Source organism: Lissotriton vulgaris, chromosome 1_1, assembly GCF_964263255.1.
Source record: "Lissotriton vulgaris chromosome 1_1, aLisVul1.2, whole genome shotgun sequence".
NCBI lineage: Eukaryota > Metazoa > Chordata > Amphibia > Caudata > Salamandridae > Lissotriton > Lissotriton vulgaris.
The window spans coordinates 793,000,528-793,028,495 of NC_141685.1; the positions used below are offsets into that span (position 1 = coordinate 793,000,528).

Sequence of the window (27,968 nt, forward strand, 5' to 3'; positions counted from 1 at the left end):
GAGTTCAACCTTATCCATTGATAAACTTAGATTAGCACTAAAAATATCTCAAATAAGATTTCTCAGAAGGTGAGAAATTTCTGATGAATAAACTGCGTCTTATCTTGTCAATTCAAGCAGCTTGGGACCCTTCTGTTGGGATAGCATGTAGCCATTTTCCCAACCCAAACATCTGGCATCTGGGAGACTAAATTACAACTTTTGAAGGGCTTTGTTGGGAAAGCAGAGCAGGGATGTACCAAGGGCATTTATGTCCTAAAGACAGGCATGATGATACATCATACCCCCAAATATCAGTGCTGGGGAGGGCTGTCTCATTATGTAGGCATCTCTCCAGACACTCGGCTCCTTACACCCATCTCAAGACAGCAGCTTGAGAGAATTAGGCTCTAGATGCAGCACCACAGGCTGCTGCGTTGGTTCTGTAACTGAGTACTCCGTACTTGTGCAAAAAAAAAACCCCCAAAAAACACTCCATGCAATTAGGGGAAGGACGCAATAGAGTAAAAATGAAACTTTAGAGGGTTCTGGCTTTTAACTTCTGTGAAGGACTGCTAGTGGGATTTCCTTGCTTCTGGCTTACATCACTTGGGCTGCATGGACTTCCCAGAATTGGTGGTGCCAATTCTCTGACTCTCTTCCTGGATCTGTGAAGAGTGGACTTGCCCTGTACTGCACTTGCCACCGCAAGCATGGACTTCTGGGACCGACTTGCTACATGTATCCTCTCCCTTCAAAAAGGCTGTTTAACTTTTGTGAACTGCAGAGGTACTGGTATGTCGTTGTATGTTGTACCCTGATTGAGATAGCTGGGGGGCTACAGTAAGGGATCTGGACCGAAATCCTGTTGCTTTCCTGTCTGGCATATCTGCCAGCTGAATTGGAGGAACAGCTGGGGTGTACAGGAGACATCCTCAATTTTGCAAGGAGTCAGGGGCACAGGAGACAGCCTTTGGTGCAAGTTCAGAAAATCTGCAAAATAAAGCCTGCAGCTTCCTTACCAGGAAGGCGTAAATGAGCCTGCAAACCCATTTGACTGAAGTAAGCAACAGCCAAAAATGGAACAGTCTCTGCTGAGCCCTCGTAGCCTCTGTGATACCAAGCATGTTATTAGTGACATCTTGGATGCATAACAGGCTTCCTGGGTCTGCTGTGGATAACAGATTGAAAGACTATTTTTGGAAGTGGACATTAGCTTTAGAAAATCATAAATGCTGACCCCTAGAACAAGTTTTAAGAATTAAAAGCTTATTTTTAATAAATCGGATTGTGACTAATATGTGATTGATTTCTTGACTCTAATGTTTGCTTTGGTGCTGCTTAATTAGTTTGAATGCATTTTCTCAGCAAGAAGCCTTGTCCTTGAGCCACCACAACCACACGATTCCTCATTGAAACCTGCTTTTACTTAACAAGGTGGTGGGTTGCTTAACTACTTACTGATGTCTTTCCTTAATCACAACATGCCCTTATAGAACAAGCTCAAACTCAAATATAGCCCTCAGTAAACCTAACTAAACCTAAAAACTTTGTTGACTTCATTTATCCTTCAGCCTTCAACTCCCATTAGTCTCCAAATCCCATCCACTCATCTCCCTTGCCTTAACGACTCATTACTCTATCACATCAAAACCTTACCCTCCCAAGCACACCATCTCTCAATGCACTTATGCATTTGGTGCTCAGTCTCCGTTGTGAGGCCTCTTTCCTTACTTCTACTTATCTTGCTCTCCCTTTCCCTGGCATTGTTTCTTTACTCCTGGCTTCCCCCCTTACTATGTTTTGTGAATAATTTTTCCCCTACCCTACACAAATGTCACTGTTGAAAATCTCTTTTTACTCCTACCCCTTCAAGTCAGTCCCTCTTCAGTTCTCACCCTTTCCACTGAGACTGCTCAGTGTCTTTAAGTTCAGCCCAGCGTCACAGGTCCGCGGGACTGACACCTGCTCAATCCACAGGCAGTGTATGGCCTTTCAGAAGGAGGAGTCATGCAAGGGTGAGTGAGAGCTTTGGCTGGGAGGTTTGATGTGAACCTTTCACATGAAGCCTCACAGCCAAGGTCTCACTCACCCTTACATGATCCAAGTCCTCATTTTTTTCATCTTGTCCTCCAAGGCCCCTCTCCTAAAGTGTTTAAAACGACTTATCAATCCATGTAGAAGTCGGTACCAGTGTTGTTTAGACGGTAGTCAATGTTTTTTTTTTTTTTTTTTTTTTAAATATATTTTTATTGCAGGAATCAGTAAATCAATACAATATCGACCAGCATTGTATTATGAACGACATATACTAAAGAAAGCCCACCGACCCCCCTCCATAACGTTTGTACACAGCCAATTAGCCCATATCCCTGGGGTTGGGCGGCAAATGCAGCTGGGGTCAGTAGAATGCTGGAGCTGGTCCGGATAACACACTGTCCGTCTTCTGCTTTTCTAAACAAACCCAAAACCCCCAAAGTAAGCCCCCCCCTCAAACATGCCCGTTTAACTGTGGAACCCCCCCCCCCCCCCCCCCCCCCCCCCCCCACCATCAGCGCCAGGGAGCTCATCAACATAGGATCCACTGTTTGACCCACGGGGAAGGTAATAGTGCTATGAGTGCTAATGTTTATCGGGACTCGGGGCGAATTGCTTCATCACATTCGGAGTCGCTGGGGGTACAATAATCTCTGAGGGCCTGCACCAGCGTTTCCCACTCTAACGCGGCCTCCTGCGCCTTCTCGTTACCCTGCCTCCAAGCCAGCTGGTATCTTAGCGCGCTCTCACCCGCCGCCCACTTCAATAGCTCACTGTGCCATCTGCTGCCTGCCGGACCAGCCCGTGCCTTCCAGTTCCTGGTCACCTCTCGCTTAGCAAGTAGGAGCCCCAGGTCAATGAATTTACTAGAGATTTTATTCCGGGGGGTATGGGGGAACCAGTGCAGGAGCCCTACTGCCGCATCGAATGATAAGTGCCTCCCCGTCACCTCCTCTAAGGTCGCCGCTACCTCCTGCCAGTAGGACGTCAGTCCTGGACAGGCCCATAGCATATGTAGAAGGTCCGCCTCCTGAGCCGGGCACCTAGGGCATTCCGCTGAAGCCGTGGCAAAATAACGCCTGATCTTTACCGGGGTCAGGTACGCTCTGTGGAGAACATAATAGTGGACCAGTTGGAAACGGGCGCTACGTGTACCCTTCCAGGCACGCCTCACCAGCTGGGCCCAGGTCGTCTCCGGGATCTCCCTACCAACGTCCTCTTCCCAGCGGGATTTCAATGTGGTGAGAGGAACCAACCCCTCGGTAATCAACCTGCCGTAGAGGCAAGTGACCGCCTTCACCGTGCCCGCCGACATCATCACGTACTGGCACACCTGAGACAATTGGGGTTCCTCTAGCCCGTTCTGCCAGTGCGCCTGGATCGCTCGCACAATGGCCGAATGCAGCAAAAAGTCGCCCCTGGAGATCCCAAAGCGGTCTATGAGATCCTGAAAGGACAAGAGCGCTCCGTCCTCGTACAGGTCCCCGACGAGCTGTAAGCCTGAGTCCTCCCAGTCCGCCAATCGTGACCAATCCCCTCCGTGGGGGAGGGCCGTCAGCATCCCCAACGGTATTTCAGGCGCATATGGCTTCCGTAAGTGGCCCCTGGCGTGAGCCCGGTTCCAGCATTGTCGGATAGTCCGCTCCTCCATCGATAGGTCCCGTAGGACCAAGCGTTGTCGCAGCGCGATAAAGGAGAGGATGTGCCTGGCCATACCCGTCCCCCTTCCGTCTTCCGGGCCTCTAAATTCCCTGGCTATCTCCTGGGTGTAGGTCTGGAGCTGCGCCGCCAGATAGTACTTCTCGAAGTCCGGCACAGCGAGCCCCCCCTCGTCCTTTGGCCTCGTCAGGGTACTGAGGGCCACCCGCCGCCGGCCAGTTCCCCAGAGGAACCCGACCACCATAGAGCGCAGGCGACGAAACGTGGCCGGTGGGATCCAGATCGGCAAGGTTCGGAAGTAATACAATAGCCGGGGGAGCGCCACCATTTTGAGCAGGGCAATACGTCCCGCCACTGAGAGCGGCAGCGTGGCCCAGAAGTCCATGCAGCCTCGGAGCGCTCGCATGCAACGGGCAATGTTCCCATCTAGGAGGTCGGGTTGGTCATGGTACACAAATACCCCAAGGTATTTAAAGCAGTTGGGTTCCCATCTGATCTCCTTACTTAGCGTAGGAGCGGGGGCGCCCCTGCGCATCGGGAAGAGGCAGGTCTTAGACCAGTTCACTTGGAGACCCGAGACTGCTCCGAACTCCGTTAGTGCTAATTCCGCTCCCCGCAAAGCGTCGACCGGATCCTCCAAGAAGAGCAACAGGTCGTCCGCATAGAGCGAGACATAATGCGGGCCCGCCGCCGTCCATAATCCCGTGTAGTGGGCTCCCGAGCGAAGGTGCATCGCCAGCGGCTCCACCGCTAGTGCAAAAAGAAGCGGGGATAAGGAGCACCCCTGCCGCGTGCCACGTTCCACCGGGTATCGCGATGAAATCAAAGGACCCGATCTAACCCTGGCCGAAGCGGAAGCGTAGAGGACTGCAGTCCATTTGACAAATCCCTCCCCGAGGCCGAATCTCCGTAATACCGTGCATAGGTAGTCCCACTCCAGGCTATCAAAAGCCTTCTCCAGGTCTACCGACAGGACTACCGGGGACGGGGCTTCCACGAATGGTTCCCCAAGCAAGCGGAACAACCGTCGGATGTTCATAGTCGTGTTCCGCCGTGGGATGAAACCGGCCTGGTCCTCATGCACTAGGGAACTCATATGTCCCAGCAGCCTCGACGGTAGTCAATGTTACACGTCTAAATGTACATTACAAGTTTGTAAGACCTGTGCTTAACACTTTCGATGCTGATGACGAGCTCAGGTCGTCATCAGCCACGGGTGGCGTGTGCTGATGACGAGCTGAGCTCGTCATGTATCGCGGGAAAAGGAAAACAGCCGCACAGCGCAAAAATCGCCGCAGCAGCGATGCGGTTAATGAACAGATATATGACCAGCAATGATGAAACCATGGAGATATATTGGTAGCTGCCGAGCAGCGAGTACCACTCCAGACAAAGCGTAAACTGGCGCACTCTCAGCCCGACTCAGAAGGAGTTAAGGGTAAAGTTCAGAATGCAACCAAATTAAAATTAGCCGATCATCTGTGGTTGGCCACCCACTCTGCAAATGCAGATGAGAGAGAAACAAAAAAGGGATTTGGTGGCAAGACAATGGTGGCTTTTTTATCCTTGGAAACAAAGGTCATGAATCTGAACAAAAACAGCTCTGCATTGTAACGGCCCTTCACCCACCGTACCATGGAAGGCAGCATGTGGGCGAGCCAGCAGAGAAACACTGACTGCAAGGGAGAAGAATCTTGTGGATGATCAATCCTGAATGACTCTTTCCTTCTGCAGATGCTCACATTGTTTAAGATGCTCAAAAAATCTTCTTTTAGTTAGTCATTGAGCCTTCTGATAGCAAAGTAAAAAAAATCATGGCACAGAGAAGAAAAACAATTGAAATTGACCTTTCTTTGATATGCCATTCTGTGAATCCCAAAGCAGCACTGGCATCTGTGTCACTGTGTGGGAAAATCATAATTTGGAAGGTGGGGGCTAGCTGCTAGCAAGTTTAAAAAAATGCAATTTTTATAAGGGCACTGAAACAGCAAACATTAAAGAGTCAGCCCAGAAGGACAGAAGTCTGTTAGTAAAGGTTGCACCACTATGTAAACACAAGCTGCAGTCAGGCTGCTGCAAGGCTGAGACAACAGATACATGCACATGCCTAACAGTAGTGTACCTCCAGTATCACCGCCATTACGCTTGCACTGTTGTATAGTATGGAGGTCAGAGATTAGGTAAGTGCAATTACCATCCTGCCTTAGGTGCTCAAGTTGCAAAGCTGAGGTAGGAGCTAAGGCCACCAGTAACAACCCTGACACCTGCTCTCCTCCTCAGACAGTCACCCTTTCATGTCTTCCCACACATTTGGGTGGGTCAGCAAGACTCCCCGATCCAGCTGGACCGGTGTCAAACTGGTACAGTCTGTTTAGAGAAAAGGTTTACAGATCTCAGGGTTGTCTTTGAAGGTGGACAACCAAATGAGTAGTTAATACCAGCACAAGGAAAAAGTGACCAGTCCAGATGTTCTTCACATACGAGGTAACAAGAGCCTCGGCTGCTCTCTTCTTGGCTGGTGGGTTTTGCACAGAAGATGATGGAGGTGACACCAGTGTGTGCAAAGCAGCCACAGGAATGCAAAATTTGGGGTTCTGAATGGTCAAGAGGAGAGACCATGAATTTCAGTTATGGAATTGAAAAATCTTCCTAAGCTACATCAACAACCTACTAATGTCAACTGACAGACTACGTTACGAGCTGCGCAAAAACAAAGCCAGACCTGGTGTTTGTACTCTCTCCATTCTTCCTAGCAAACCTCTCTTATCTACACTTTCTCTTATCCTCCATATAACAGTGAACTTTGAGCTCGATATATCCCTTATTTATTTTTTAACAATCAGATCACTGACTCATAGACAACTTGATATTTAAGACTACTTTTTCCATTTTCAAAATATTTCAAGTGGCTTTTCTGAGTGATAGAATACATTGCTGATGTCATGGCACCATTTGCTTGGATGCAGAGGACATTCTACTACGGCAGTAGCTGTTATTAATCTATGGGGAGGCATTTTCTGATCTATATTGATAGCTCTTTTTTTGTAACTGCATACAACGGATGCTTATGCATGAAACATTGGTTAATCTCATGTACAGGACGCTGCCTGGACCGCAACATTGCTTTAACACATGGGCTCCCTCAGTTAGTGCAACTCAAGCTGGCTACTTCCCTCTCACCTATCTGTAAATTAGCTAGAGGCCAAAAGCCCTGGATAGGTCTTAATATGTTATGGAAAAATTCTTCCTACCCTAGCTTTCCAAACAGTGCTCTTTCGTGATGTTATTCCACAAACCACAACAGGAGATTGTTTTTAGAACGCAACATCAACCTTGGTAATGCAATTTAGCCTAGAAAGAAAACGTGTGCAAAAAGAGGATCTCAGATGGTGACGTCAATTTCACAAGTAAGAGATTTTTTACAATGTTATGCATTCCCATTGAGTTATCTTGAATGATGACAGCTGAGTTAAATTAAAAGAAACGGTTATTTTGCTATACGGATTCATTCAATGCAATGCAGCTGATAATAGAGGGGATGACATGAGGAGTTGGGCTGGCAATGTAAAGGGTAAGGCTTTTAAAAAAAGTATATATACTATTCAGTGAATGATTACCTCCCCCCACCTTCATCTGACCTTCCATTCCTGCTAAATTCCAGAGTAAAGATAGTGGGGGTGGGAGCACTGTGTGGAACAGTGGTACAAATCATCAGTGCGGAGAACATGGGGTTAAATGAGAATTACGTACCTGTAAATATGTTACTCCACCATCCCTATCTTTTATACATTCGGATGCCTTTTGAGTACTTCACCACGGGAATCCTCCAATAAACATTAAACAAGTAACATGTTTTGTCTTTAGAGGAGCCCCACCAAGTGAACCTTTTCTAGAAGCAGTTGAGTTTGCTTTTACCCCTACCACACTGCCCTTTAGTGACAACTCTCCCAGACGCCTCTCATTCTCTGAGTCTTTGGCGAGTCAACCCAAACATACCAGAGTAAGCAACTCACCAGGAAGGCTGGGTGCATCTGAATGAATTTATACAAGATAGCAATGCTGGAGAGCCATCTTACAAGTAATTCATTTTTTGTCGCATATTAGATCTTTTAACAAATTAGATGCAGACTGACTAGGATACAAAGTAGTAAAAAACTGAGAAGTGGGTGCAGAGCTTTTCATTCACCTAAACAAGCTCTTCAGTACAGTATGAAACATTGTGGGGGTCAGCCTTCACATCAGAGTGAAGGCTGTATATCTCAACAATAGAAGTGAAAAATTAGTTTGCTTCTTGCAGAAGTCCACCAGCTGCATGTTGGCCATGAACTCTGCAATTGCACTGGTGAGTCAGCTGTCACACAGGAAGGCAGTTGTTGGTACACCTACTGGCAAGTAAATCTAATGCGGTTCACCTACCACCTCACCTGGTGATGGTGGTTTTGGCTACTACCTGTACCATTCTGGACTGGCTGAAGGCAATGAACACCTGAGCTGTAGCTTGCAAAGATTGTCTTCTACACATCCCTGGGAGACCTTTTTACAACCGGCATGTTCCAGAATCTACTCCCCCTTGTATACAGGGGACTTGAAAAACACTGGTGCAAGTAGAGTCTGATTCACGTGGAAATCAGAAACCTCTTTGGAGTAAAATATGGTTACCTCTTGAGTTTCTCCCAAGGCAGAAACTCATGTATGGTTCCCCCACCTAAAAGCCTGAATCTCCCTCACTCTTATGGCTGATACAACCAGGAAGATCAGTTTTTAAGTTAGATATTTCACCACAAAGGAATAACCTGGTTTGAAAGGACTAACGATAAGTGCAATAAGTACGACATTAAGCTTGCATGTTGAAGCCAGTTTCTTGGTTGGGCGAAATATGCAGAGAAGTCCTTTCAAATAGTCATGATGACTGGTCTAGTGAACAGGATATTTGCAGTAGATGAGGATCATCCCTAGGCAAGTAGGCCTTGAACAGGAGTTGGCCAGTGCATCCACGCACATCAGTTCAAGGCCAAACTGTCCAAAGTCTAAGACTATTGGATCCAAGAGCAGAGATTAAGGAACATCGAACTGCAGTGCATTATACTGCCTTCGTCCCTGGTCAGTAGTGTCTTGGTTCCAGGTAGATGGAAGTGAAATTAAACTGAAAGCAGTATGAACTCAAATGACCACATTTGCCAAAACCAATTATGCACCAGGAGGATTATGTGACAACTACCTTGCATGAGTCTTGGCACCATCTGTTCCAAAACGTGAAATTCACAAAATGCATACAGGAAATGTGCACCCCAATCCAATTCATGAATGGCACATTCCTTCTGTGATCCTCAACCGGGGACATTGGAGGAGAAAATTGAGCATTTGGTCCTGCAATGCTTAAAGAGATAAAACAGTAGGCTTGTGTTGTCGGTCAACACCAGGAGTGAAACGGTGAAGGATACTCCACTGCCCTAAGATCAAGCATGGTGATTAATAGAACCCTTTCGTATTCTAGTCCCAGGCCACAGTTTGATAATGAGTCCAGGTGGATGACCCACCTCTACAATGAAGCACATGTGCGCCCTGTGACTTCTGGAGTCTGAGAGATAAAAGGAGTTTCAGCTGGCAGATGAACACAGTGAAGCCATTAACCTAGATCTGCTTTCATATGCTCTGTTTATCAAATGTGATCGTGCCAGACTACAAACACCCAGATCCACCGATTGTGCCATCACTCCTGCACGGAGGCACAACCGTAGGTGTCACATGTATATTTTAATGATACAGGAAAACATCAGACCAAGTAACACCATGGACTGCCTGGCTGTAATTGTATTTGACTGTCTGATCACGAAAGACTTTTCCAGCCAGTTACATTCCTGTATTTAACTGGCTATATCCTGCAGCATGTGGTGTTCGAAAAAAAGTGACCTGGACAGAACAAGCTGGGATTTGATAAGATTGACGTTGAGGCCCAGGTTCCAGAATTGGTCCTGTGCAGGCTTGCTACTACTTTTGTCACCACTTCGGTTGATCCTTTGCCACCTATTCGTTAAAGTGACCATTCCTTGTCTGTGCAGATGTGCTGCCACTAGCCGCAATAACTTGGTGAACACCTTCAATGGCGAACACATTTGTAAGGGTCAACATTTGAACTGTCAATGTCCTTGACCAGCCCAAAAGAAATCTGTGATGCTTACTGTGTATAATATTGAGGAAATAGGCATATTTGAGATCGCCATCCAGACAAGATGCACTAGTCAAGGGATGATCTATACCAGAATCATCTGGAAAACTGCTTTGAAATGTAGCCACTGATGAACCAAAGGTCAATGATGGGTATAACAACCTAGTCAATCCTTTAATGAGGAAAATTATTTTCATGAAATAGGACCAGTTTGATCAACATCCTGTTGCGCAAGGAATGAATGTCTTCTTAGAGCAGAATGAGTTACACCAAACACCTCTCAGCCAAGAACGGGGAGGGGTGGTGTTTCTCCATGTACAGTAACGTGTGTCCCGTACTTATAATCTCTTCCATTATTGTCTGAACGTATCTTATCCCACCTCGTGGCCCTGTCTAGGGTGGCCTAATCTATGATGGACCTATCACCACTTAGACTTTTTGGATCTCAAAAGAGATCTTGTAGCTTGGCTGACCATACTCAGAGTACTGTTATTGCCAGTATTCTAACAGAATGAGTAGAAAGGGCCACAGCTGGAATAATGAAATTAGAAACCCCAAAGGGTGAATGAACCTGCCTATCACCATGAAATGTAGAAGGATATCTAGTAGATAACACCCACCACATATTAGAAGTGTCATGTCCTCTTTTATGGACCTGAGAGACTCATCCATCTCCTTGGCAAAGGGTTCTTCTCCAGTTTTCACTTCTGGAAGGCGAATTTGAAAAAGACAAAGATGTCAACGTCAGCACTGAATGTGCAAGGTGGACACTGACGTGGAGGTCAGCAACATGAATGTCACTGAAAGGAAAGCAGACAAGGAAATCTTGGATCTAGGGCAAAATGTTATCTTAGACTCAGACGTTGCTGTCAGTATTCGGGTGTGTACCAGACCAACCTTGGCGAGCCAGCAAGAGCACATGGAGTCCGCAGAGTATTCTGGAAAAAATATGGGCAATTGTACACTGCCTTTGAGGCTCCCATGATGTGGCTCCCAAGATTTCTTGATCTCCCACATGAGGACTCGCAACCTCAATCTCTGATTGAGCTAATGTATTAGAGGTGGTTTTATTTTTTTCCTTGGAACTGCCAGGCTCCTGCTCTGACTTGAAGTGCAGCAGTCTCCTAGGGTGTTCCTTAGACATTATGAAGAAGGCCACTTTATTTCCTTGTCAACTTTAAACATTTGCTGCAGATGAAACCTGTAGAAAAAATCTCCGCTTGGTACAGGCATGCTGGAAACACATGTTCTCAGCCACTTCCTCCAGGCAGAGAAGCACCAGATTCTCACAGGGAATGAAAAAGAGAAGGGCTCTGGTGGACTCGCAAGCACTATCCCATGCTGAAAGAATCTGAGAGAAAGAGGTGCTTGGGGGAGGTGTTAGAGGCATGGTAGTATGGCTAAAAACAAGCTGGATCGGGACTAGGAAAGAGCTGTTTGGTGGCGTCAAACATTTCAGGTTTCACTTTTTTCTAGATGCCCAGCTTGATGCGGAGGTATATTCAATAGCATATGAATCTTTCAAAAATCAAGTGTTGGAGAATATTAGAGTACTTTATTTCACACAGCAACTTGTCTCTGATGCTGGGTACTATTTTCAATATTTGGTATAAGTGCTTGCCTGCTTAAGGATTGATTTTTTTAAAAACCCATTCTGTCAGCCCTCCTAACTCTCCCCTGTTTCTGTAGAGATTTGTATTTCAAGCAGCAGCCAGGCTGGTCTTGGGAGGCAAAGAATTTTGTCAAATCACTTACGGCCAGATTCATGAAGCTTAATTGCGCTCGCAAAGTGCCAGATTCTCAGAATCTGGCCCTTTGCGAGCGCAATTATTGCATTTGGGATTCATCATCCCAAATGCAAAAATCGGAAATAGCGAATTCGCTAATTTGCGAGAAATTACATTTAAGGAATCTCTATTTGAGATTCCTTAAATGCAATTCATCATCCATTTTTAAATTGCGAAATCGCAATTTCGGGCCGCTATATACCGCGAGGTCAAACCTCGTGGTAAATAGCAAAAACTTAAAAAAAATGCTTTTAAAAGCATTTTTCTAAGTTGCATGTTGCACACACACATGTCCTCTGGACATGTGTGTGCGCAACACCAATGTAGATTACCTTTCAGGGGTGCTACAGGGTGTCCTTTGGACACCCATAGCACCCTTGAAATCGCATCCTTATTTGCGATTAGCAATTTGCTAATCGCAAATAAGGAATGTGTAGGAATCGCAATTTATTTTGCGATTCCTACATGAATCCCGTTTTGCGAGTCTGTAATAGCGATTCCTTATGAATCGCTATTACAGACTCGCAAAACGGGTCTTTGATTAATCTGGCAGTTAGTGCTGAGACAACTGCAAAGGTCACATCATTCTGATTGGATTGAATTCAAGGTTACATACCTACGTTTAAACCAAATCAACAACTAGTTGTTTAACTAAAAAGAAGAGTGAAGATCTCTGGTGGTTCAAGATGTTTAAGTCGACAGCAGTAGGGATGCCCTATAGATGAAGTTAAATGGTTGAGTAAATCTAAAACAGCCATTCAAGCATTTTCAGGGAATATGATCCAAAGTAGAAATCTTTAACTGTGTGCTTGTAAAGAATTACAAAATGCCACATTTTCTCAAACATTTCAAAGCAAACCTCTTCCCTATGAATTTTGTGCAAGGTCTGATCTATTCAACTGATTCGGATATTGCTTCATTTGACTATTTGATGATATTGTCTTATCAACAGAGAAATTACACTAGGCTATACTGGTTACTCAGTATTTAAAAAAAGCTGTCATGGCACACTTTGAAACACTGTGGTCTCCCATTTGAACATTATGGAAAAGAAAAAAGAAATGAAGCAATTAACTTTACCTGTGGCTGTGTCTGCTGCCGATGTATTGCTCGCACCTTCGGAACAGGGCTCTCTCTAGAAGATGAGGACTGCTGCCTGGAACGGCTCCCATTTGGCACCTGCTCTACAGGCATTGATGCGGAAACTGCAGATATACTTCCAGTGCTGCGTATTGAGGCACTATGAGGAATGGATGCTGCTGCTTTAGCCCGAGTGCCAAGCACTGCAGAGTCCACCTTGCGTATTTGGGCATGTCCAGTACTGTTTTGTCTAGGCAGAGCAATTGGCACAGGCCGGTCAGGTATGGCGTGACGTCTCGTCAGATCCTCACTCTGTGTGCTACGCCTGGTGAAGTCCTCCATGCTGCTATTGCTGGGCCCACTGAGAATGAACTCCTCGCTGTTGCTCTGGCTTCGGGAGCTGGCAGTGCTAAGGTTCTCAAGGCTGGAGTCTATAGAAGCCTTAGGTGTGGCTGGGGGTGGATTGTTCAAGTGGTACACAGGGTTCTGGAAAGAAAGGGGCTGTATCAGGGCAGGGTGTAGAGGCCTCCGGACCTGCGGGGCACTCTGTGGAGTGCTCTGGCTCTCTCGCAGCTGTTTGATGCTGGCCACCTGCACCATGGACAGCTGGCTGCCGGTAAGACGCACTGGCACCTCAGGCGTCACTGACACATGGTCGACCTGAGTCCCATGAGAGTCCTGGAGGTCCATGAGGGAGACACTGCGGCCGTTAGGAAGGATATTTTCTCTGTCATCTTTGTCAGAGTAGGTCATACTCTGTGATGATGCCTGCTGCACCAGCAAGAGAGACTTGCCTCGGAAAAAGCTGTCTGTGCTGTCTATGGTTGGGGACTTTAGCTTCAACAGATCACTGGTAGGAGAGAAAAAAAAAATTGCTGTATTACAACACAAGGCGAAAGATTAAACACACACAATTCTGCCCAAGAAGGTGTTGCTACATTAGTCAATATAAAGAATTGCAAAGTATCTTCAAGTACAGGTAAAAACAGTGGACTCCTGACAAGGCAAGTCATAAATTGCAATGGGAGATACTGCTGGATATATAGTAGGAGGTCAAAAATGGAACAATTCTTTAATTTTTTTAAATTTATATAAGAGAATTCCTGAATTCACAATTTATCCTGAATAGCTTAAGTGAAAAAGCACTGTGTATCAAACGGCTCAAGACCAGTGGCCCTGTTCCTCAATATAGGAGAAATATTCCTGGGAGGAAGGGTAGATCAATTAACCTGCTAGCAGAGGCAAACACTTCCTGAAACACTTTTGTAATCACATTCCTACCTAATAACTGCTCACCAACTTCTATACAATGGGACTATTTTTTCAGACCTATTGGGACAAGGGACATCAGAGAGTGAACTCAGGGATTAGATAGCACACTTGCATTCTAGTTAAGGTTTAGTGTTGCCTTGCATAGTAATAATGTTTTGCTATGCTTGTTTCTTGCATTTTTCTCATATCCTTGTATGACCAATCAATGGACTGGCTAACAGGCTATCCAGAGGGGCCATCAATGATTAAACATTAGGGTTTTCCTTTACTCTTTTTGCGTCTCTTCTCCCTTTTATTTGTTTTTGTATGTTCTTGCAATAATTCCATGCAATTTATAGTACATGCATCGTTGTATTATTATTTTTTAAAGAAACATAATAAATAATGGATTTAAAAGAAATGGTGCTGCTAGGGGGGCACGATAATTGTGAGAATCCTACAGGAATACAATTTGCAGCAGAAAGGGACTATATGATAAAATTCATCAGTGCTAAATGTCTGAGAGAGGGATCCAAGCTGCAGTCTAGCGGATTCAAATAAAGAATGAACTGGCTCTTTTAAGGAAAAGCAAGCTTATCTTGTTATGCTGGTGAGGAGCATGGAGTAACTATGGCAAGTATTTCATGCAGATTCCAGTGGTTCTTGTCAATGTAAAGTAGAAACAACACCAGGGTTACAGCTGGAGGACAGAGTAAGCTTAAAAAGAGGCAAACATGTTATCAAGACACTGGAGTGGATCACTAGATAAAGGAGATAAACAAACAAGATCCTGAATCCTGTTATGTTTGTCCACTGCAGTTTATCAATCAAAGCTGCCTGGCTTTTGATTAGTTAGGCTTTTGTCGGAAGGCATCTCTAGGCAAAACTCACTAGAACATCGTATATGTTAGTTTGGAGGGGGCAAGAGAGAAAAGCTCTAAAAAACGATGTACCCTAAGTTTAGAGAATGTTGTTGGGGTAATTCTATTCTGGACACATTTTGCCACGCATGGTACAAAGTCCAAATAACAATTCTGAACCAATTGAAATGATTACATTGCACTCAAACAACCCCCGTCCCCCAAGGCATTTTCTAATGTATCCTCTGTACACAGTGAAATATATTACAGAAGGAATTGACCCATGACACTGCATTTTACAATGAAAGAGGTCTTGTTGTGCTGAATCGAATTGTCAATTAATCTCATTCACCCAAATCTTTCAGCTCAACATTCAACCAAGGTTCATAAAAGATCCTAGATTAACTGCACCGAACTTCATAAGCACTCCATTACTTCACAGTTAGGTTTGTGCTAGAAAAGTTCTAATGCATACAATACGTAGCAGTTCCACCCTAAGGAATGCACAATGTCAGGGTAGAAAGAATCCACAATTTAAGTAGAACAGATTCCAATGTAAATGTGTTACTAAAGCTACCACAACTAGCACCAGTCCAGTCACAGCACTTCACACAACAATGCTTCGGAAATATGTTCTGTGCTGTTTCTGTACTGGCTCTGTATCTCTTTTTACCATTTTCTTTTTAACTAGAAGTGGCAGTGCCTCTGGTAGACTGAGATTTAAATCTGATTGAGAAATGAGTCTGGGTAGCTCAGTTACAGCAAAAATCAACATAGAGGGCCAGGCAGCTTAAAATACTCTACCAATGAGATTTTACAAAGGAAATCTAATCTAAAGTAACACGTCACATATGTTCTTTAAAGATTGAAGCTTAAAGCTCTTATAATGTCAGCTTGAGAGCATTCACTCTCTATTAGAAACTTGAGTCCTTTAAAGGAATTCTAAAAGCATCACAGATTAGGCCACACTTATATCAGCATATATGGCTAGAAAGCAAACAGGGCTGACTCTGTTTTAGGCAGAACAAACCTACACCTGACTCAAAGGCACATTAGATGCCTTCGATGCGGTGTGTGTCTGTCGTACCAGCCGGCATGCCAAAGAGCACACTGGGTTATGGGAAAGATCAATGTGCCCATGTAGTCCTCACATGTGCAGAGGTGAATAGGGAGAAGGAGGAGAGCAATGGAGTCTGTAGTCAGAGGGATTTCATTTATGGATGGTGGGCCCAAAAGACTCTCACTCTGTAGAATGCAGCTTGTTCACTGCACCAAACATTCCGGGTCTCGCCCCTCAGACTTGTCATACTTTTATCTGGGGTCGAAAGCCACAGAGTATAGGGGCACAGGGTATGAAACTATTTAGATGTATGGTTTTGCAGCTTAAAACTCTTCTAGATTCACAGTGATATTGATGATCATAACTGATCATAAAGCAGCATTGCTCCATTAAGGCGAGGGTGTCAGGAGAAAATGGTAGGAAATGTTTTTACTTTGTCTATCCCGCATAATCTTCCTTTTCAGATTGAATAATGACATGTCTTATAAACGCAGACATCAAAGTCTATGGTGCAGCAGCACAAATGTCCTTCAATGATACGTTTCAAATGCAAGCCAGAGCACCCCTCTTTCGTCCTTGTGGAATGTGACGGATCCGAAATAAATGTATACAAATAAAGAGATCAATATTGCAGTTGTCCCAATGATGTTGTTTCTCGTACAAAATACATTATACTCCTAACATCGCAAGTATGCAGCACCCTTTCAGATGGCGTAGGACGTTGAAAAGATGATGGTAACTGAATCATTTGATTGACATGAGTGATACCACCTTTGGAATGATTTTGGGGATAGTCCTTAAGACAACTGTCTCCATGGATTGCTAGAGAAGAGTGTTGAACCGTAAGTGCCCGAATCACACTGACCCCTTTGTAAAGATGTGTCACATTTACAAAGGGGTAACAGCTATTATATATATATTTTTAAATATAGCTATATAGTTTCTTTAGGAACTGGTTCAAAAGCACTTAGCTAAAATCTTCTCAGAACTATATTTAGGTTCGAATTTGGCTATGAGATCATGTGTGGAGGACGAAAACTTTTTGCTCTACCCCAAAAATCTTTTTAATCACTGGTATTTTAAACTGTGGACTGACCATGGGCATTTTTGTCTAAGTAGAAATGATGTTTAAAACTTATCTTAAAAGGTGTATGACTTAGTGTACTGTCTATTGAGGTGCTACGTGCCGCCAACATCTCCTACCTTATGAATGCCGACGATACTCACATCTACATAAAAATCTCTTCCCCTGAGGACATTCTCTCCCTGAACAAAGCCCTGAAGCCGACAGTCCACTGGCTCACCGCCAACTAGCTAAAACTCAATGCAAATAAAACTGAATTTCTCCTGATCTCTCCACCCAAACCCAATCCAGACATTCAGGAATGGCTCAAGACCATCACAGCACTAAACTGCCCTCCTACCATTGTTGACTCAGCGAAATCTCTTGGAATAACCCTTGACGGCTACTTGAACATGCGTTGCTATATAAACTCGATGGCCAAAACGGCCAGATTCCACCTGAGTTACCTATGAAACCTAAAACCCTTCCTCGATGTGGCCGACCTTAAAACGGCAACCCAGGCACTAGTCATTTCCAGACTAGAATATGGATGCTCTACTCTCGCAGGGCTACCCAAGGACTCCCTGGTCCCTTTGAAAGCCTGCCTCAGCACTGCCGCCACACTCCTAACTGGCTCATAGAAATTCGACCACATCTCCCCCCACCTCAAAGCTCTGCACTGGCTTCCCATAGAGGCCAGAATACAATTTAAACTGGTCTGCATTACTCAAAAAGCCCTTTTTTCCAATTCCCTTCATTTCTCGCACTAAAACTCGTGGTATCCGGAGGAGTCAGAAAGTCTCGATCTGCCAAAGACCTGCTGCTGCAACCAGCACGCTTCCGGAAAAAAAAAACTACAATTGGGCCTTCTCTGGGGCAGCGCCAAGAATTTGGAACTCTCTCCCACCCGCCATTAGAAGACTTCCGTCCTTGGCAAACTTTAAGAAGGAAACCAAAACATTCTTAATGGGAAAATACCTCGCCTAACGAATACTTTACAGTCACCTATTGACTTGCCCCACTCTCCACCTCGCAATATCCATGGCCTCTACGGATGATACCTATTCTGCACTCCTGAGCATCCCCCTCAAGAGCTGAGACTGTGTGCATTCTTGTATAATGGATCTACATGTTTTAATTTTTATATCATATGTAGCCTGGACTTTAAACGTGCAGTGTGCTTTTTCTGTATAATGTATCCCCTACATTGCCCAATTTGACCCCTCCCGTCTTTACGCTTGTATACTACCCCTTAATCCTGTAAAGCGCTCTGATACCTTCACTGGTCTGGTTCGCGCTCTATAAAACTATAAAATAAATAGATAAAATATAAATAATATATGCAGGAGATACTCTATTATGGCAGTTTAATCTCTAGGACGCATTCGAGTAATGCTTAACATTACACCAGTTAAAACATTTTTATTTTATTTTACTGCGAACACTTGACTGTGACAGGAGTCTTTAATCTTTTAACTGCAGCAGTTTTAAGGTCCAAATTCTAAAATCTCAAGAGCCGTGCTGCTAAATTGAGGCTCTTGAGTTCCAGAAGCCATATTTTACCCCATGTTATTATTTGTAGTAATGGTGGAACCCTCCACTGCATAGGTCAGTAACTGTAACCTTCTGCTACCTCTCCCATCACTCGTAGACTGTATCCTTGCCTTTGACCGTGTACAGAGCTTCGCCTCTAGCGATGTTTGCACTACAAAAATAGCACTTACTTCTCCTTTTAAGTCCTGGGTTGACAGCACAGCTCTCGCCATACCAATGTGATCACTCGAAAAAAAGAGCTTTAAGGAGAGAGAAGAGCTTTGGTTCGACCCACATGTTGGTGGACAGTAGCACATGTTTTGAGTGGGCAGAAGTTGTGGACTTCTATAGAAAAGGCGCTTTTCCTTTAGCTGCTCTAATCATTTATTCTCAACTTGTGTGAGCAAGAGCTCCTTATCAAGTCTAGCTATTGCATTACAGCTGAATTGGACCTTTAGGTCAAAATCATGTCACTGCAATGCTAAATGTCTCCTAGAAAATTAGATTATTAGGTTGTTTGTTCTTCTCGGGCAACAGAAGGGAGGATGGCAGTCACAAGAAACATGTTGATGTATTGAAGTCCCAAGCAAAAAGAACAATTGATGGACGGAATGCTGAGCAATGTCAAACACTCACCCCCAGTCAGAGATCTGAGCTTAAATCCAGTTTTTTTGTTCAACACGCCATCCAGTTTGGACCCAGACATATGCAAACTGAAATGGCATGGTGAGCAAAAAAACTATTTATTTAGGCCCATATCACTGACTTGGGGTGAGTGTTTGACATCGTTCAGCATTCCATCCATTCATTTTTCTTTTTCCATTTGTCACCCCAAGTAGGATGGGTACATCCAGAGGTGGGTCCTGTGTTTGCCATGCCACTGTATTCAAGCTATCCTGGCCGATGAGGGGTGATACTCTGAAACTGGTTCTAGAATGCTTGTTCCCGGTCCAGGGAGGACCGGACCTAGCATTTCGGGCTGGGCTGTTCCCATGGGGAGCAGGATCAAGACTGATTTGCATATGGCTGGGTTCAAACCATGCCTGGGCAGTAAACTCCTCTCCGTTTGTGGAGTTTGCGGAGCATTCTGCACTCCACAGAGCATGCAGAGTTCCTCATGTTCGCCAATGAGAAGAATCCAACGATAGACCACCTCCCAGCGAGATTTCTAAATGCAGGCAGTCGTGACCGCTCGCGTTGAGAATCCATCCGTTGGCGTTGAGGAAGCTGGCGCTCAATTAGAAAATCAACTCGAGCTGCAGAAAGAAGCAGTGCCCTCTTGTACTGCGCATGGTGCCATTCACGCTGATTTTCCAGAGCGGTACAAACAACCTGTGATAAAAATCAGCGTGAACGACGTGACCTAATGCACTCCGCCGCTTGTTGAACTCCACGTACCACAACAGAGTTTTATTGGTCACTTAGCGGATATGCGGTACTCCGCCGAGGCCTAGTACAAACTGCAATTGCGTGGTGGTGGACATTGTTCAGTATTCCGTCCATCAATTGTGCTTTTTGTGCGTACTGCAGTCCCAGCCATCTCACCACATCCCTTTTGCACATCACCTTCAGTAGGGCTGCTGACATTCATATCTGTGCATAGATCGCCGCCTAGTGTTGGGTCCGGATGATTGCACATTGCTGTCCTGGAAGTCTTCGAAGTATCACGAGATAGGTGGCTCCTCCCCTGGACTACAGTGCGCATGGGCATCGACTCCATCCCCAGATTGTTTTTAGCCATTGTGGCCAAGATGGAGTGAAACTCAGTGAATGATGACCATGCTATGAGTATATGTGAATACTGCAGCTGCTACAGGCGCCGGGGAGGAGGGCGGGCGATATGAATGTCAGCAGCCCTACATGCCAAGAACAGATGCATACTGGTAAGTAGCATATTCGGTTCGAGGCATGTGGCTGCTGAATTCATATCTGTGCATAGAATACATAGCAGTCCCTCCATTAGCGGCGGCCGCCCGTGCCAGCTGCAGCAGTTTGAAAAAGCGTTTTGAGAACAGCCTGCCCTACAGCTGCCTGCTGTTTGGAGTGCACATCAACACAGTAATGCTTAGTAAATGTGTGTGTGGTAGACCATGTGGCTGCTCTACATATGTCCTCCAAAGGAATGTTTCCAAGGAATGCCATAGAGGCCCCTAACTTCCTGGTGGAGTGGGCTCTTGGCGGAATGGTAAGAGTGTGTTTTGCTTTTAAATAGCAGATTTGGATACATTTAACGATCCACCTAGCAATACCAGCCTTGGAAATAGGGTTACCTTTGTGGTGCGGTGCAAAGGCAACAAAGAGTTGCTTAGTTTTCCTAAAATCCTTGGTCCTATCGATGTAATACATTAGGGCCCGCTTAACGTCAAGGGTATGGAGCATCCGCTCCGCCAGTGACTCAGGATTTTGAAAGAAAACAGGTAATTCGATTGTTTGGTTGATGTGAAACTGAGACAGAACCTTGGGTAGAAACTTAGGGTTAGAGCGAATCTGAATAAATGGCTCTTGGATTGTGAGGGCTTGCAATTCACTAACCCTCCGTAGCGACGTAATTGCTATGAGGAAAGCCACTTTCCATGTCAAGAACTGAATCTCGCAGGAATGCAGTGGTTCAAAGGGAGGACCCATCAGCCTGGTAAGGACCACATTGAGGTTCCACTCAGGAGCTGGTGGAGTCCGTGGCGGAATGACTCGTTTGAGCCCTTCCAGAAAAGCCTTGATGGCAGGCACCCTGAAGAGGGAGAGGTGCTGCCTATTTTGGAGATAAGCGGCCATTGCAGACAGATGAATGCGAATGGAAGCATAGGCCAGATTACACTTGTACAGATGGAAAAGGTAACAGATGATGTTCTGAATAGAAGCATCCAGCGGGTTAATGTTGTGGTCTGCACAATAAATGACAAACCGCTTCCATTTTGCCGCATAGCATGCTCTAGTGGTGGGCTTCCTTGCCTCCCGAATGATGTCCATACAGTCGGCAGGTAAGTGCAGGTAGCCAAACTCTAGGACTTCAGGAGCCAGATCGCCAGGTTGAGCTGTTGCGGATCTGGGTGCTGAATGTCGCCATGGCTCTGCGTCAGAAGGCTGGGCGTGAGATGTAGCCTCTGATGCGGTACCACGGACAGTTCTAGAAACGTGGTGTACCATGGTTGGCGAGCCCACGTTGGAGCAACCAGGATGAGAGTCATCGAGTGCTGCCTGAGCTTGCGTGCCACCAGCGGTATCAGAGGTGCTGGGGGAAAAGCGTACGCAAATTTGCCTGACCAGTTCATCCATATCGCATTGCCCTGCGACTGTGGGTGTGGGAACCTGGCGGCGAAGCTTTGGCATTTTGCGTTCTCCTTTGTGGCGAACAGGTCTATCTCTGGATGACCCCACCTTTGGAAGTACGGCTGGAGTACTGATGGATGCAACTCCCACTCGTGCATCTGGTGGCTGTGCCTGCTGAGCAGGTCCGCCATCTGATTGTCCTTGCCCGGGAGGTGTTCTGCCATGAGGAATATGTTCCTCTGAATGGCCCACTTCCACATGCTCTGAGCCAGATGAGACAGCTGCGGAGAGTGTGTTCCTCCCTGCTTTTGAATGTAGTACATTGCCGTCATGTTGTCCGTCCGGATCAACACAACCTTGTTGCACAGATGTACCTTGAATGCTTTTAAAGCCATGAAGATTGCCATCAGTTCCAGAACATTGATGTGCATCTTCCCTTGTTGTTGCGTCCATAGTCCCTGCACAGTGTATTGGAGTACATGCGCTCCCCATCCCTGGAGAGAAGCGTCCGTCGTCAGGATAATCTGTGGCACAGGCTCCTGGAACGGTCGGCCTTTGCAAAGGTTTCGTGGATTCCACCAATGCAGAGAGTTGTATGCCCGACCACTCACCAACACTAGGTCTTTCAACTGGTTGTGAGCCTGAGTCCACTGACGTGCCAAGCACTCCTGAAGCGGACGCATATGTAGTCTCGTGTGTGGGACAATGGAGATGCAGGAGGCCATCATGCCTATCAACTGCATGAACACTCTTGCTGGAAGCGAGTGTTGAGGTCTGAATTTCTGGATCAGCGATTGAATGCTGCTGACTCTCACTGAATTCGGCTGTGCTGTGGCCGCCAGAGTGTCTATGGTCGCCCCCAGATACTGCCGTATGTGGGCGGGCTGGAGGTGGGACTTTGGGTAATTCAGTGAGAATCCCAGATCGTGCAGGAGGTGAATGGTGTGGGACACGTGGTCGGCACACTGCTGGGCTGACTTCGCTTGGATGAGCCAGTCGTCCAGATAGGGGTAGACGTGGATGTTTTGTCGTCTCAGATGTGCCGCCACCGTCGCCAGGCACTTTGTGAACACCCTGGGTGCCGTGGTGACCCCAAAAGGCAAAACCCTGAATTGGTAGTGCTGGTTTTGGATGGTGAACCCGAGGTATTTTCTGTGTGAAGGATGTAGTGGAATGTGAAAGTACGCATCTTTTAGGTCTAAAGTTGCGAGAAAGTCCCCCTGTTGGAGCAGCGGGAGCACTTGCTGCAGTGTTAGCATGTGGAAGTGCTCTGACAGGATGTAGAAGTTGAGGGGCCTGAGATCCAGGATGGGCCTGAGGGACCCGTCCTTCTTTGGAATCAGGAAGTACAGGGAGTAAACTCCTGTGCCTCTTTCCTGCATGAGCACGAGCTCTATTGCCCCTTTTTGCAGCATGACGTTGACCTCCTGCTGCAATAAGTGCAAGTGCTCGTCCGACATAGGACGGTGCCTTGGGGGTATGTTGGGGGGAGTGGATGTTAACTCCAGACAATAACCAAATTGGATAAGCTTTCTGACCCGCCTGTCCGTGGTGATGAACTTCCACACGGGCAGGAACTGCTGGAGTCTCCCCCCGACCGGTGTTGTGTGGTTGGGGGGCAGTGACAATGCGTCACTGTTTGTTGGCGGTAGAGGACCTGGAGCTGTTGTTGCCACGTCCTCTGCCTTTGGCGCTGTTGCCGCGGTATCCACCTCGACTCTTGTTGCCATAAGTAGTCTGGGTGTTGCCTTTGTAGAACTGCGCGGACTGCGAAAGCTGACCCCTTGAGGTGCCTCTGGTATTGGAGCGACGAAAGGACCCACCCCGAAACTGCTGGGACTGCAAGGCACCCATGGATTTTGCAGTGTCAGTGTCCTTTTTCATTTTTTCTAAGGTGGTGTCAACCTCCGGGCCAAACAGGTGATCTGGGTTGACTGTTTGGTTCAAGATGGTGGTCTGGATGTCTGGCTTGAAACCAGAGATTCTCAGCCAGGCATGTCTCTGAAGCATAACACTGGTGTTAATGGCGCGCGCAGCGGTGTCAGCCGCGTCCAGAGCGCACTTTATGGAAGCGTTGGAGATCAGCTTCCCCTCCTGGATTAGCATCTCAGCCCCTTCCTTATATTGATCAGGTAGATGTTGCAAAAGGGTCTCTAGGGTATCGTAGTGCGCCCTGTCATAACGCACCAGGAGTGCTTGTGTGTTTGAGATGCGCCATATGTTAGCTGCCTGCGCTGCTACCCTCTTCCCTGAAGCCTCAAAGACCTTGGATTCTTTGTCAGGGGGAGGAGCATCACCCGTAGTCTGTGAATTGGCCCTCTTCCGGGCATTCGAGACGACCAGGGAGTCCAGAGGCAACTGTCCTTTAATGTAAGTTGGATCAGAAGGCGCGGCTTTGTACTTTTTGTCAATCCTCGGGTTGATGACTCTCGCCCTGGTGGGTTCTTTGAAGACCTCAGCAGCGTGCTTCAAAACGCCTTTCAGCATTGGCAGAGTTTTCACAGTCTTTTCAGCCACAGAAAAGGTGTCAAAGAGGAAATCTACGTCCACAGGGTCAGCATGCAGCTGGACATTGTGATTGGCTGCTGCTCGCTCAATGAGGGCATTGAAAGCAGTAGAGTCTTCAGTAAGTGAAGTATTAGCAGAGAAGAGCTGAGGGTTTTGTCCCGAATGTGGATCCCCAGGGTCACCACCGGCAGACCAGGGCTCCGTTACATCCTCCGGGTCTGTGTAGACCGGCTAGCTATAATCATCCTCGTCATCGCCCTCACCAGCGTCCACGTCGGAGTAAGTGGGCGAGACCTCGTGAGCATGTGAAATGGGCTTCCTTAAGGCCGGAGTACCAGCAGAGTCCATTTTCCTCTTTAGGGGGATTTTGTAAGACTCCAATTGGGGTTCTGGGGTGATTTTCCTCCTCAGAAGGGAAAGCCTGCCTGTTTCGGCGTCGATGAAATGTTCTTGACGCTCCTCCTCTGAGAGTTGTCGAGGCTGCGGGCCATGGACCACTAACGATGCCTTCGGCGTCGAAGATACCTTCTCGGGCACGCCGGCCCCCGGTTTAGCAGCGAAAGCCTTCGGCGCCGTCTTAGGCGGCAAGGTAAAGAGGATCGGCAAGGACGCCTTTGCAGGTTTTCCGAGAGGCTTGGCAGGCGGAGGGTCCTTCGGCTTGACTGCCACGGCGCCGTCCCTTATGCGCTGCAGGGACTCCTTGACCTTCTTTGTGAACGCGGCAGATGGACATGCCGGTTCGACGGAGTCCTTCGAGGACGGTTTCGGAGTGGAGTCCTTCAAGGCCACCTTCGGAGTCAACACACTCGGCGCAGCCCCCTTGGGCCTGCCGTGTGGAAGCGGGGCAGAGAGGACCTTCGGGTCATCGGGCCGCTTCTTCGGGTCTCCAAGAGACGTTTTGGGGTCGTCGACAGCCTTCTTGTGGTCGACCCGACTCTTGCCGGCGTCGATTGTGTTCGGCGCCGATGCGCCCGGGTCTAACCCCTTCACCTTAGTCTTCGACGCAGTAGCCTTCGGCTCGGCCATCCTGACTTGGCCCTTCGGCTCGACGGCCATCTTAGGTTTCTTCGGCACCGAGGCCTCCGAAGTCTTCGATCCGGCCAATGCGATGCGCACTTTCGGTTTCGATAACTGCACCTGCGCAGTATCTGGCGTCGAGACCGTAGATTTCACTTTCGGTTTCATTTTCACCGGGAGTGACTCGGTACCAATGTTCGAGGCCGGGCATGCAGGCGGGGCCGAGGAACTCACATCAAGGTCTTGGGTAAGGACCGAAGGCGATCCCTCGACCTGGGCCTTATCGATTGGCACGGCCCCAGAGTCAGTCTGAGGAAGCTCCTCGTCCGAGCTATCCTCCATGGCCCCTAGGGCCCCGTCGTCGTCTCCTACCTCCTTGACGACTTCTTCGCTTTCGAAAGCTTCGGCCTCAGCGTCGTAGTCTTGAATGGACTTCGGTCCATGATGGATGGTCGATGAGTCTGGAGCGTCGACAAGGCCCTCCGCGCCGAAAGCACGCGGAAGTACAGAGCTTGGCTCGGAGCCGAGGAAAAGTTGTTAAGCCGAAAGCAAGACAATACCGACGTAAGACTAAAGACCTTTTGGTCTCAAAGAAAGTTTTTTCGTTGTCGATTCAGACAAGAGGGAACCAAAGACATCCGAACCCAATTGCGGAAAAAAACAATCTGGGGATGGAGTCGATGCCCATGCGCACTGTAGTCCAGGGGAGGAGCCACCTATCTCGTGATACTTCGAAGACTCTTCCAGGACAACAATGAGCAATCATCCGGACCCAACACTAGGCGGCGATCTATGCACAGATATGAATTCAGCAGCCCACATGCCTCGAACTTTTAATTACTTTTCTGGGAATCCTAAAAAAGAACACTACTGTCCCTTAACGCTACCCTTCCCCGAACCCTACAAACCCATTAATGCTACCCTTTCCTGAAACCTTAAAACTCTTCACTACCCTTTAGTGCTATCCAACCCATAACCCTAAAAAACGTCAACTACCCCTTAATGCAACCTTTCCATGAACCTTAAAAATCCTTATTAGGGCTTAATGGTAACTTTCCCTGCACCCTAGAAATCCCTTAGTACCCCATACTCTTTCATTAGCCTATAAACTCCTTCCTTCCCCTTAACGCTACTGCATCCCTGACCCCGAAAATTCCTTACAACGTGTTAATGCTACAATTCCCTGACCCCTAAAAACCCTATGCTATCCCAAATCGCTACCCTTCTCAGGCCCCTAAAAACCCCATTGCTACTGCTTAAGGCTACCCTTCCCTGAACGCTAAAAACCCCTCACTTAATGCCATACTTCTCTGAATCTTCCGTCCCTGAAACCTGCAAATGCCGTACTGCTGCCCGTCCCTGAACCCTACATACCCCATACTATCCCTTGCTTGTACCCAACCCTAAACCCGCTAAACCCATTATCATTCATTCAATTTACCCATCCCTAAACCCTAAAACGTCTTAATGCTTCCCTTCTGGGAAACATAAATAGCTCTTGCTACCCTTTAATGCTACCCTTCCTTGAACCTTAAATGCTCCTTGCTACCCCTCAATGCTACTCTTTCCTGAACTCCACAAACTCTTTACTACCTCTTAATGCTCACTCAGGTACTCTGCATGCTGACAGTCGGGACGCCTAACAGTGGAATTCTGTGGAGAAGTGGGAATCAAATGACTTACTTTCTCGCTAGTCCTCATTTCTAAGGTAACCCTCAGGGTCCCACACGTGTCCCCTGTTCTTTCTATCGACAGCACCCTTCCCGCAGTTATCAATGCCCTCAGAATTGGGAATTCTGGTGAGAAGTTACCAGATGATATCAGAGAAGTCGCTATAAGGCCTTAGTGCATAGGTCTTCAAACTGTGGGGCGCGCCCCCCTGGGGGGGCGCACACTTCACCCCACCACTTCACCTTCGCGAACCGTGCGTCTCAGCCCAGGCTTCTGCAGCTCCAGCTGCTGGGGGCTTGGCTGAGAGTGTCTGGGGTCACAGGTCAGAGGCCAGAAGCGCAACAGTGTGTGGGGGTGGGGATAATTCTTACAGCAATAGGAAGAGTGCAGGGGCTCTAAAAAGGGGTGAAAAAAAGAAGGCCTCGTTAACGCGAAATGGTCTTTTAAAGACCTGTGAAGTACTCGGGTGCGGCTGTTTTAAAGTACTAAATTCAATTGAACAGATGTGATTGGAGGTGAAGTCTTGAGGGACAAGTAGACAATATTGTGGTGAAGAGTGTTCTGAGAAGTGAGGAGATATAAGTGAGGTAGAGAGAGAAGGGGTAGAGAGTTAAATAAAGAGGAGTGAAATCAAGAGAACTATGACAACAGTTATGCAGAAAGATTGCTAATTTAATTGCACTAACGTTAGGTGGAAACAGGAACTGAAAACTGCGGTAAAATCTTATAAGAAACTCATTGTTATGCCATGATCATTCTTGAACCACTGAATGCAACAAAAGGTCTTTTCCAGAGCTTTGGCTCTTTAGTGGTCTCATTTCAAGCCTAATGTAATCATTCTTTAATGACAGGTAAAGTCCCTGCGGACTGGAAAAGAACAAAGGTAGTCCTGTTGCTTGAAGAAAAAGAACAAACAGCAGACGCGGAAATCTTGAGTAATTTCAGGCCTATTTCCTCCTCTTAAACTTCTTAGTGAAAATGATTGAGAAACATATTAACAGACTTCTCTCAGATTTCTTTGAAGGTTCTG

The 27,968-nt window shown here is 46.8% G+C and overlaps 1 protein-coding gene across 6 annotated transcripts in view; it reads right to left on the minus strand.

Annotated features, from left to right (window-relative positions):
- Window positions 1-27,968, minus strand: part of RASAL2 (RAS protein activator like 2) — a 785,014-nt gene that overhangs the window by 64,875 nt on the left and 692,171 nt on the right. For all 6 annotated transcript variants that reach the window (XM_086956462.1, XM_086956457.1, XM_086956450.1 and 3 more), the window contains one exon: window positions 12,709-13,558. In XM_086956462.1, the coding sequence (XP_086812588.1) occupies window positions 12,709-13,558 (850 nt within the window). The remainder of the gene's footprint in view (window positions 1-12,708; window positions 13,559-27,968) is intronic.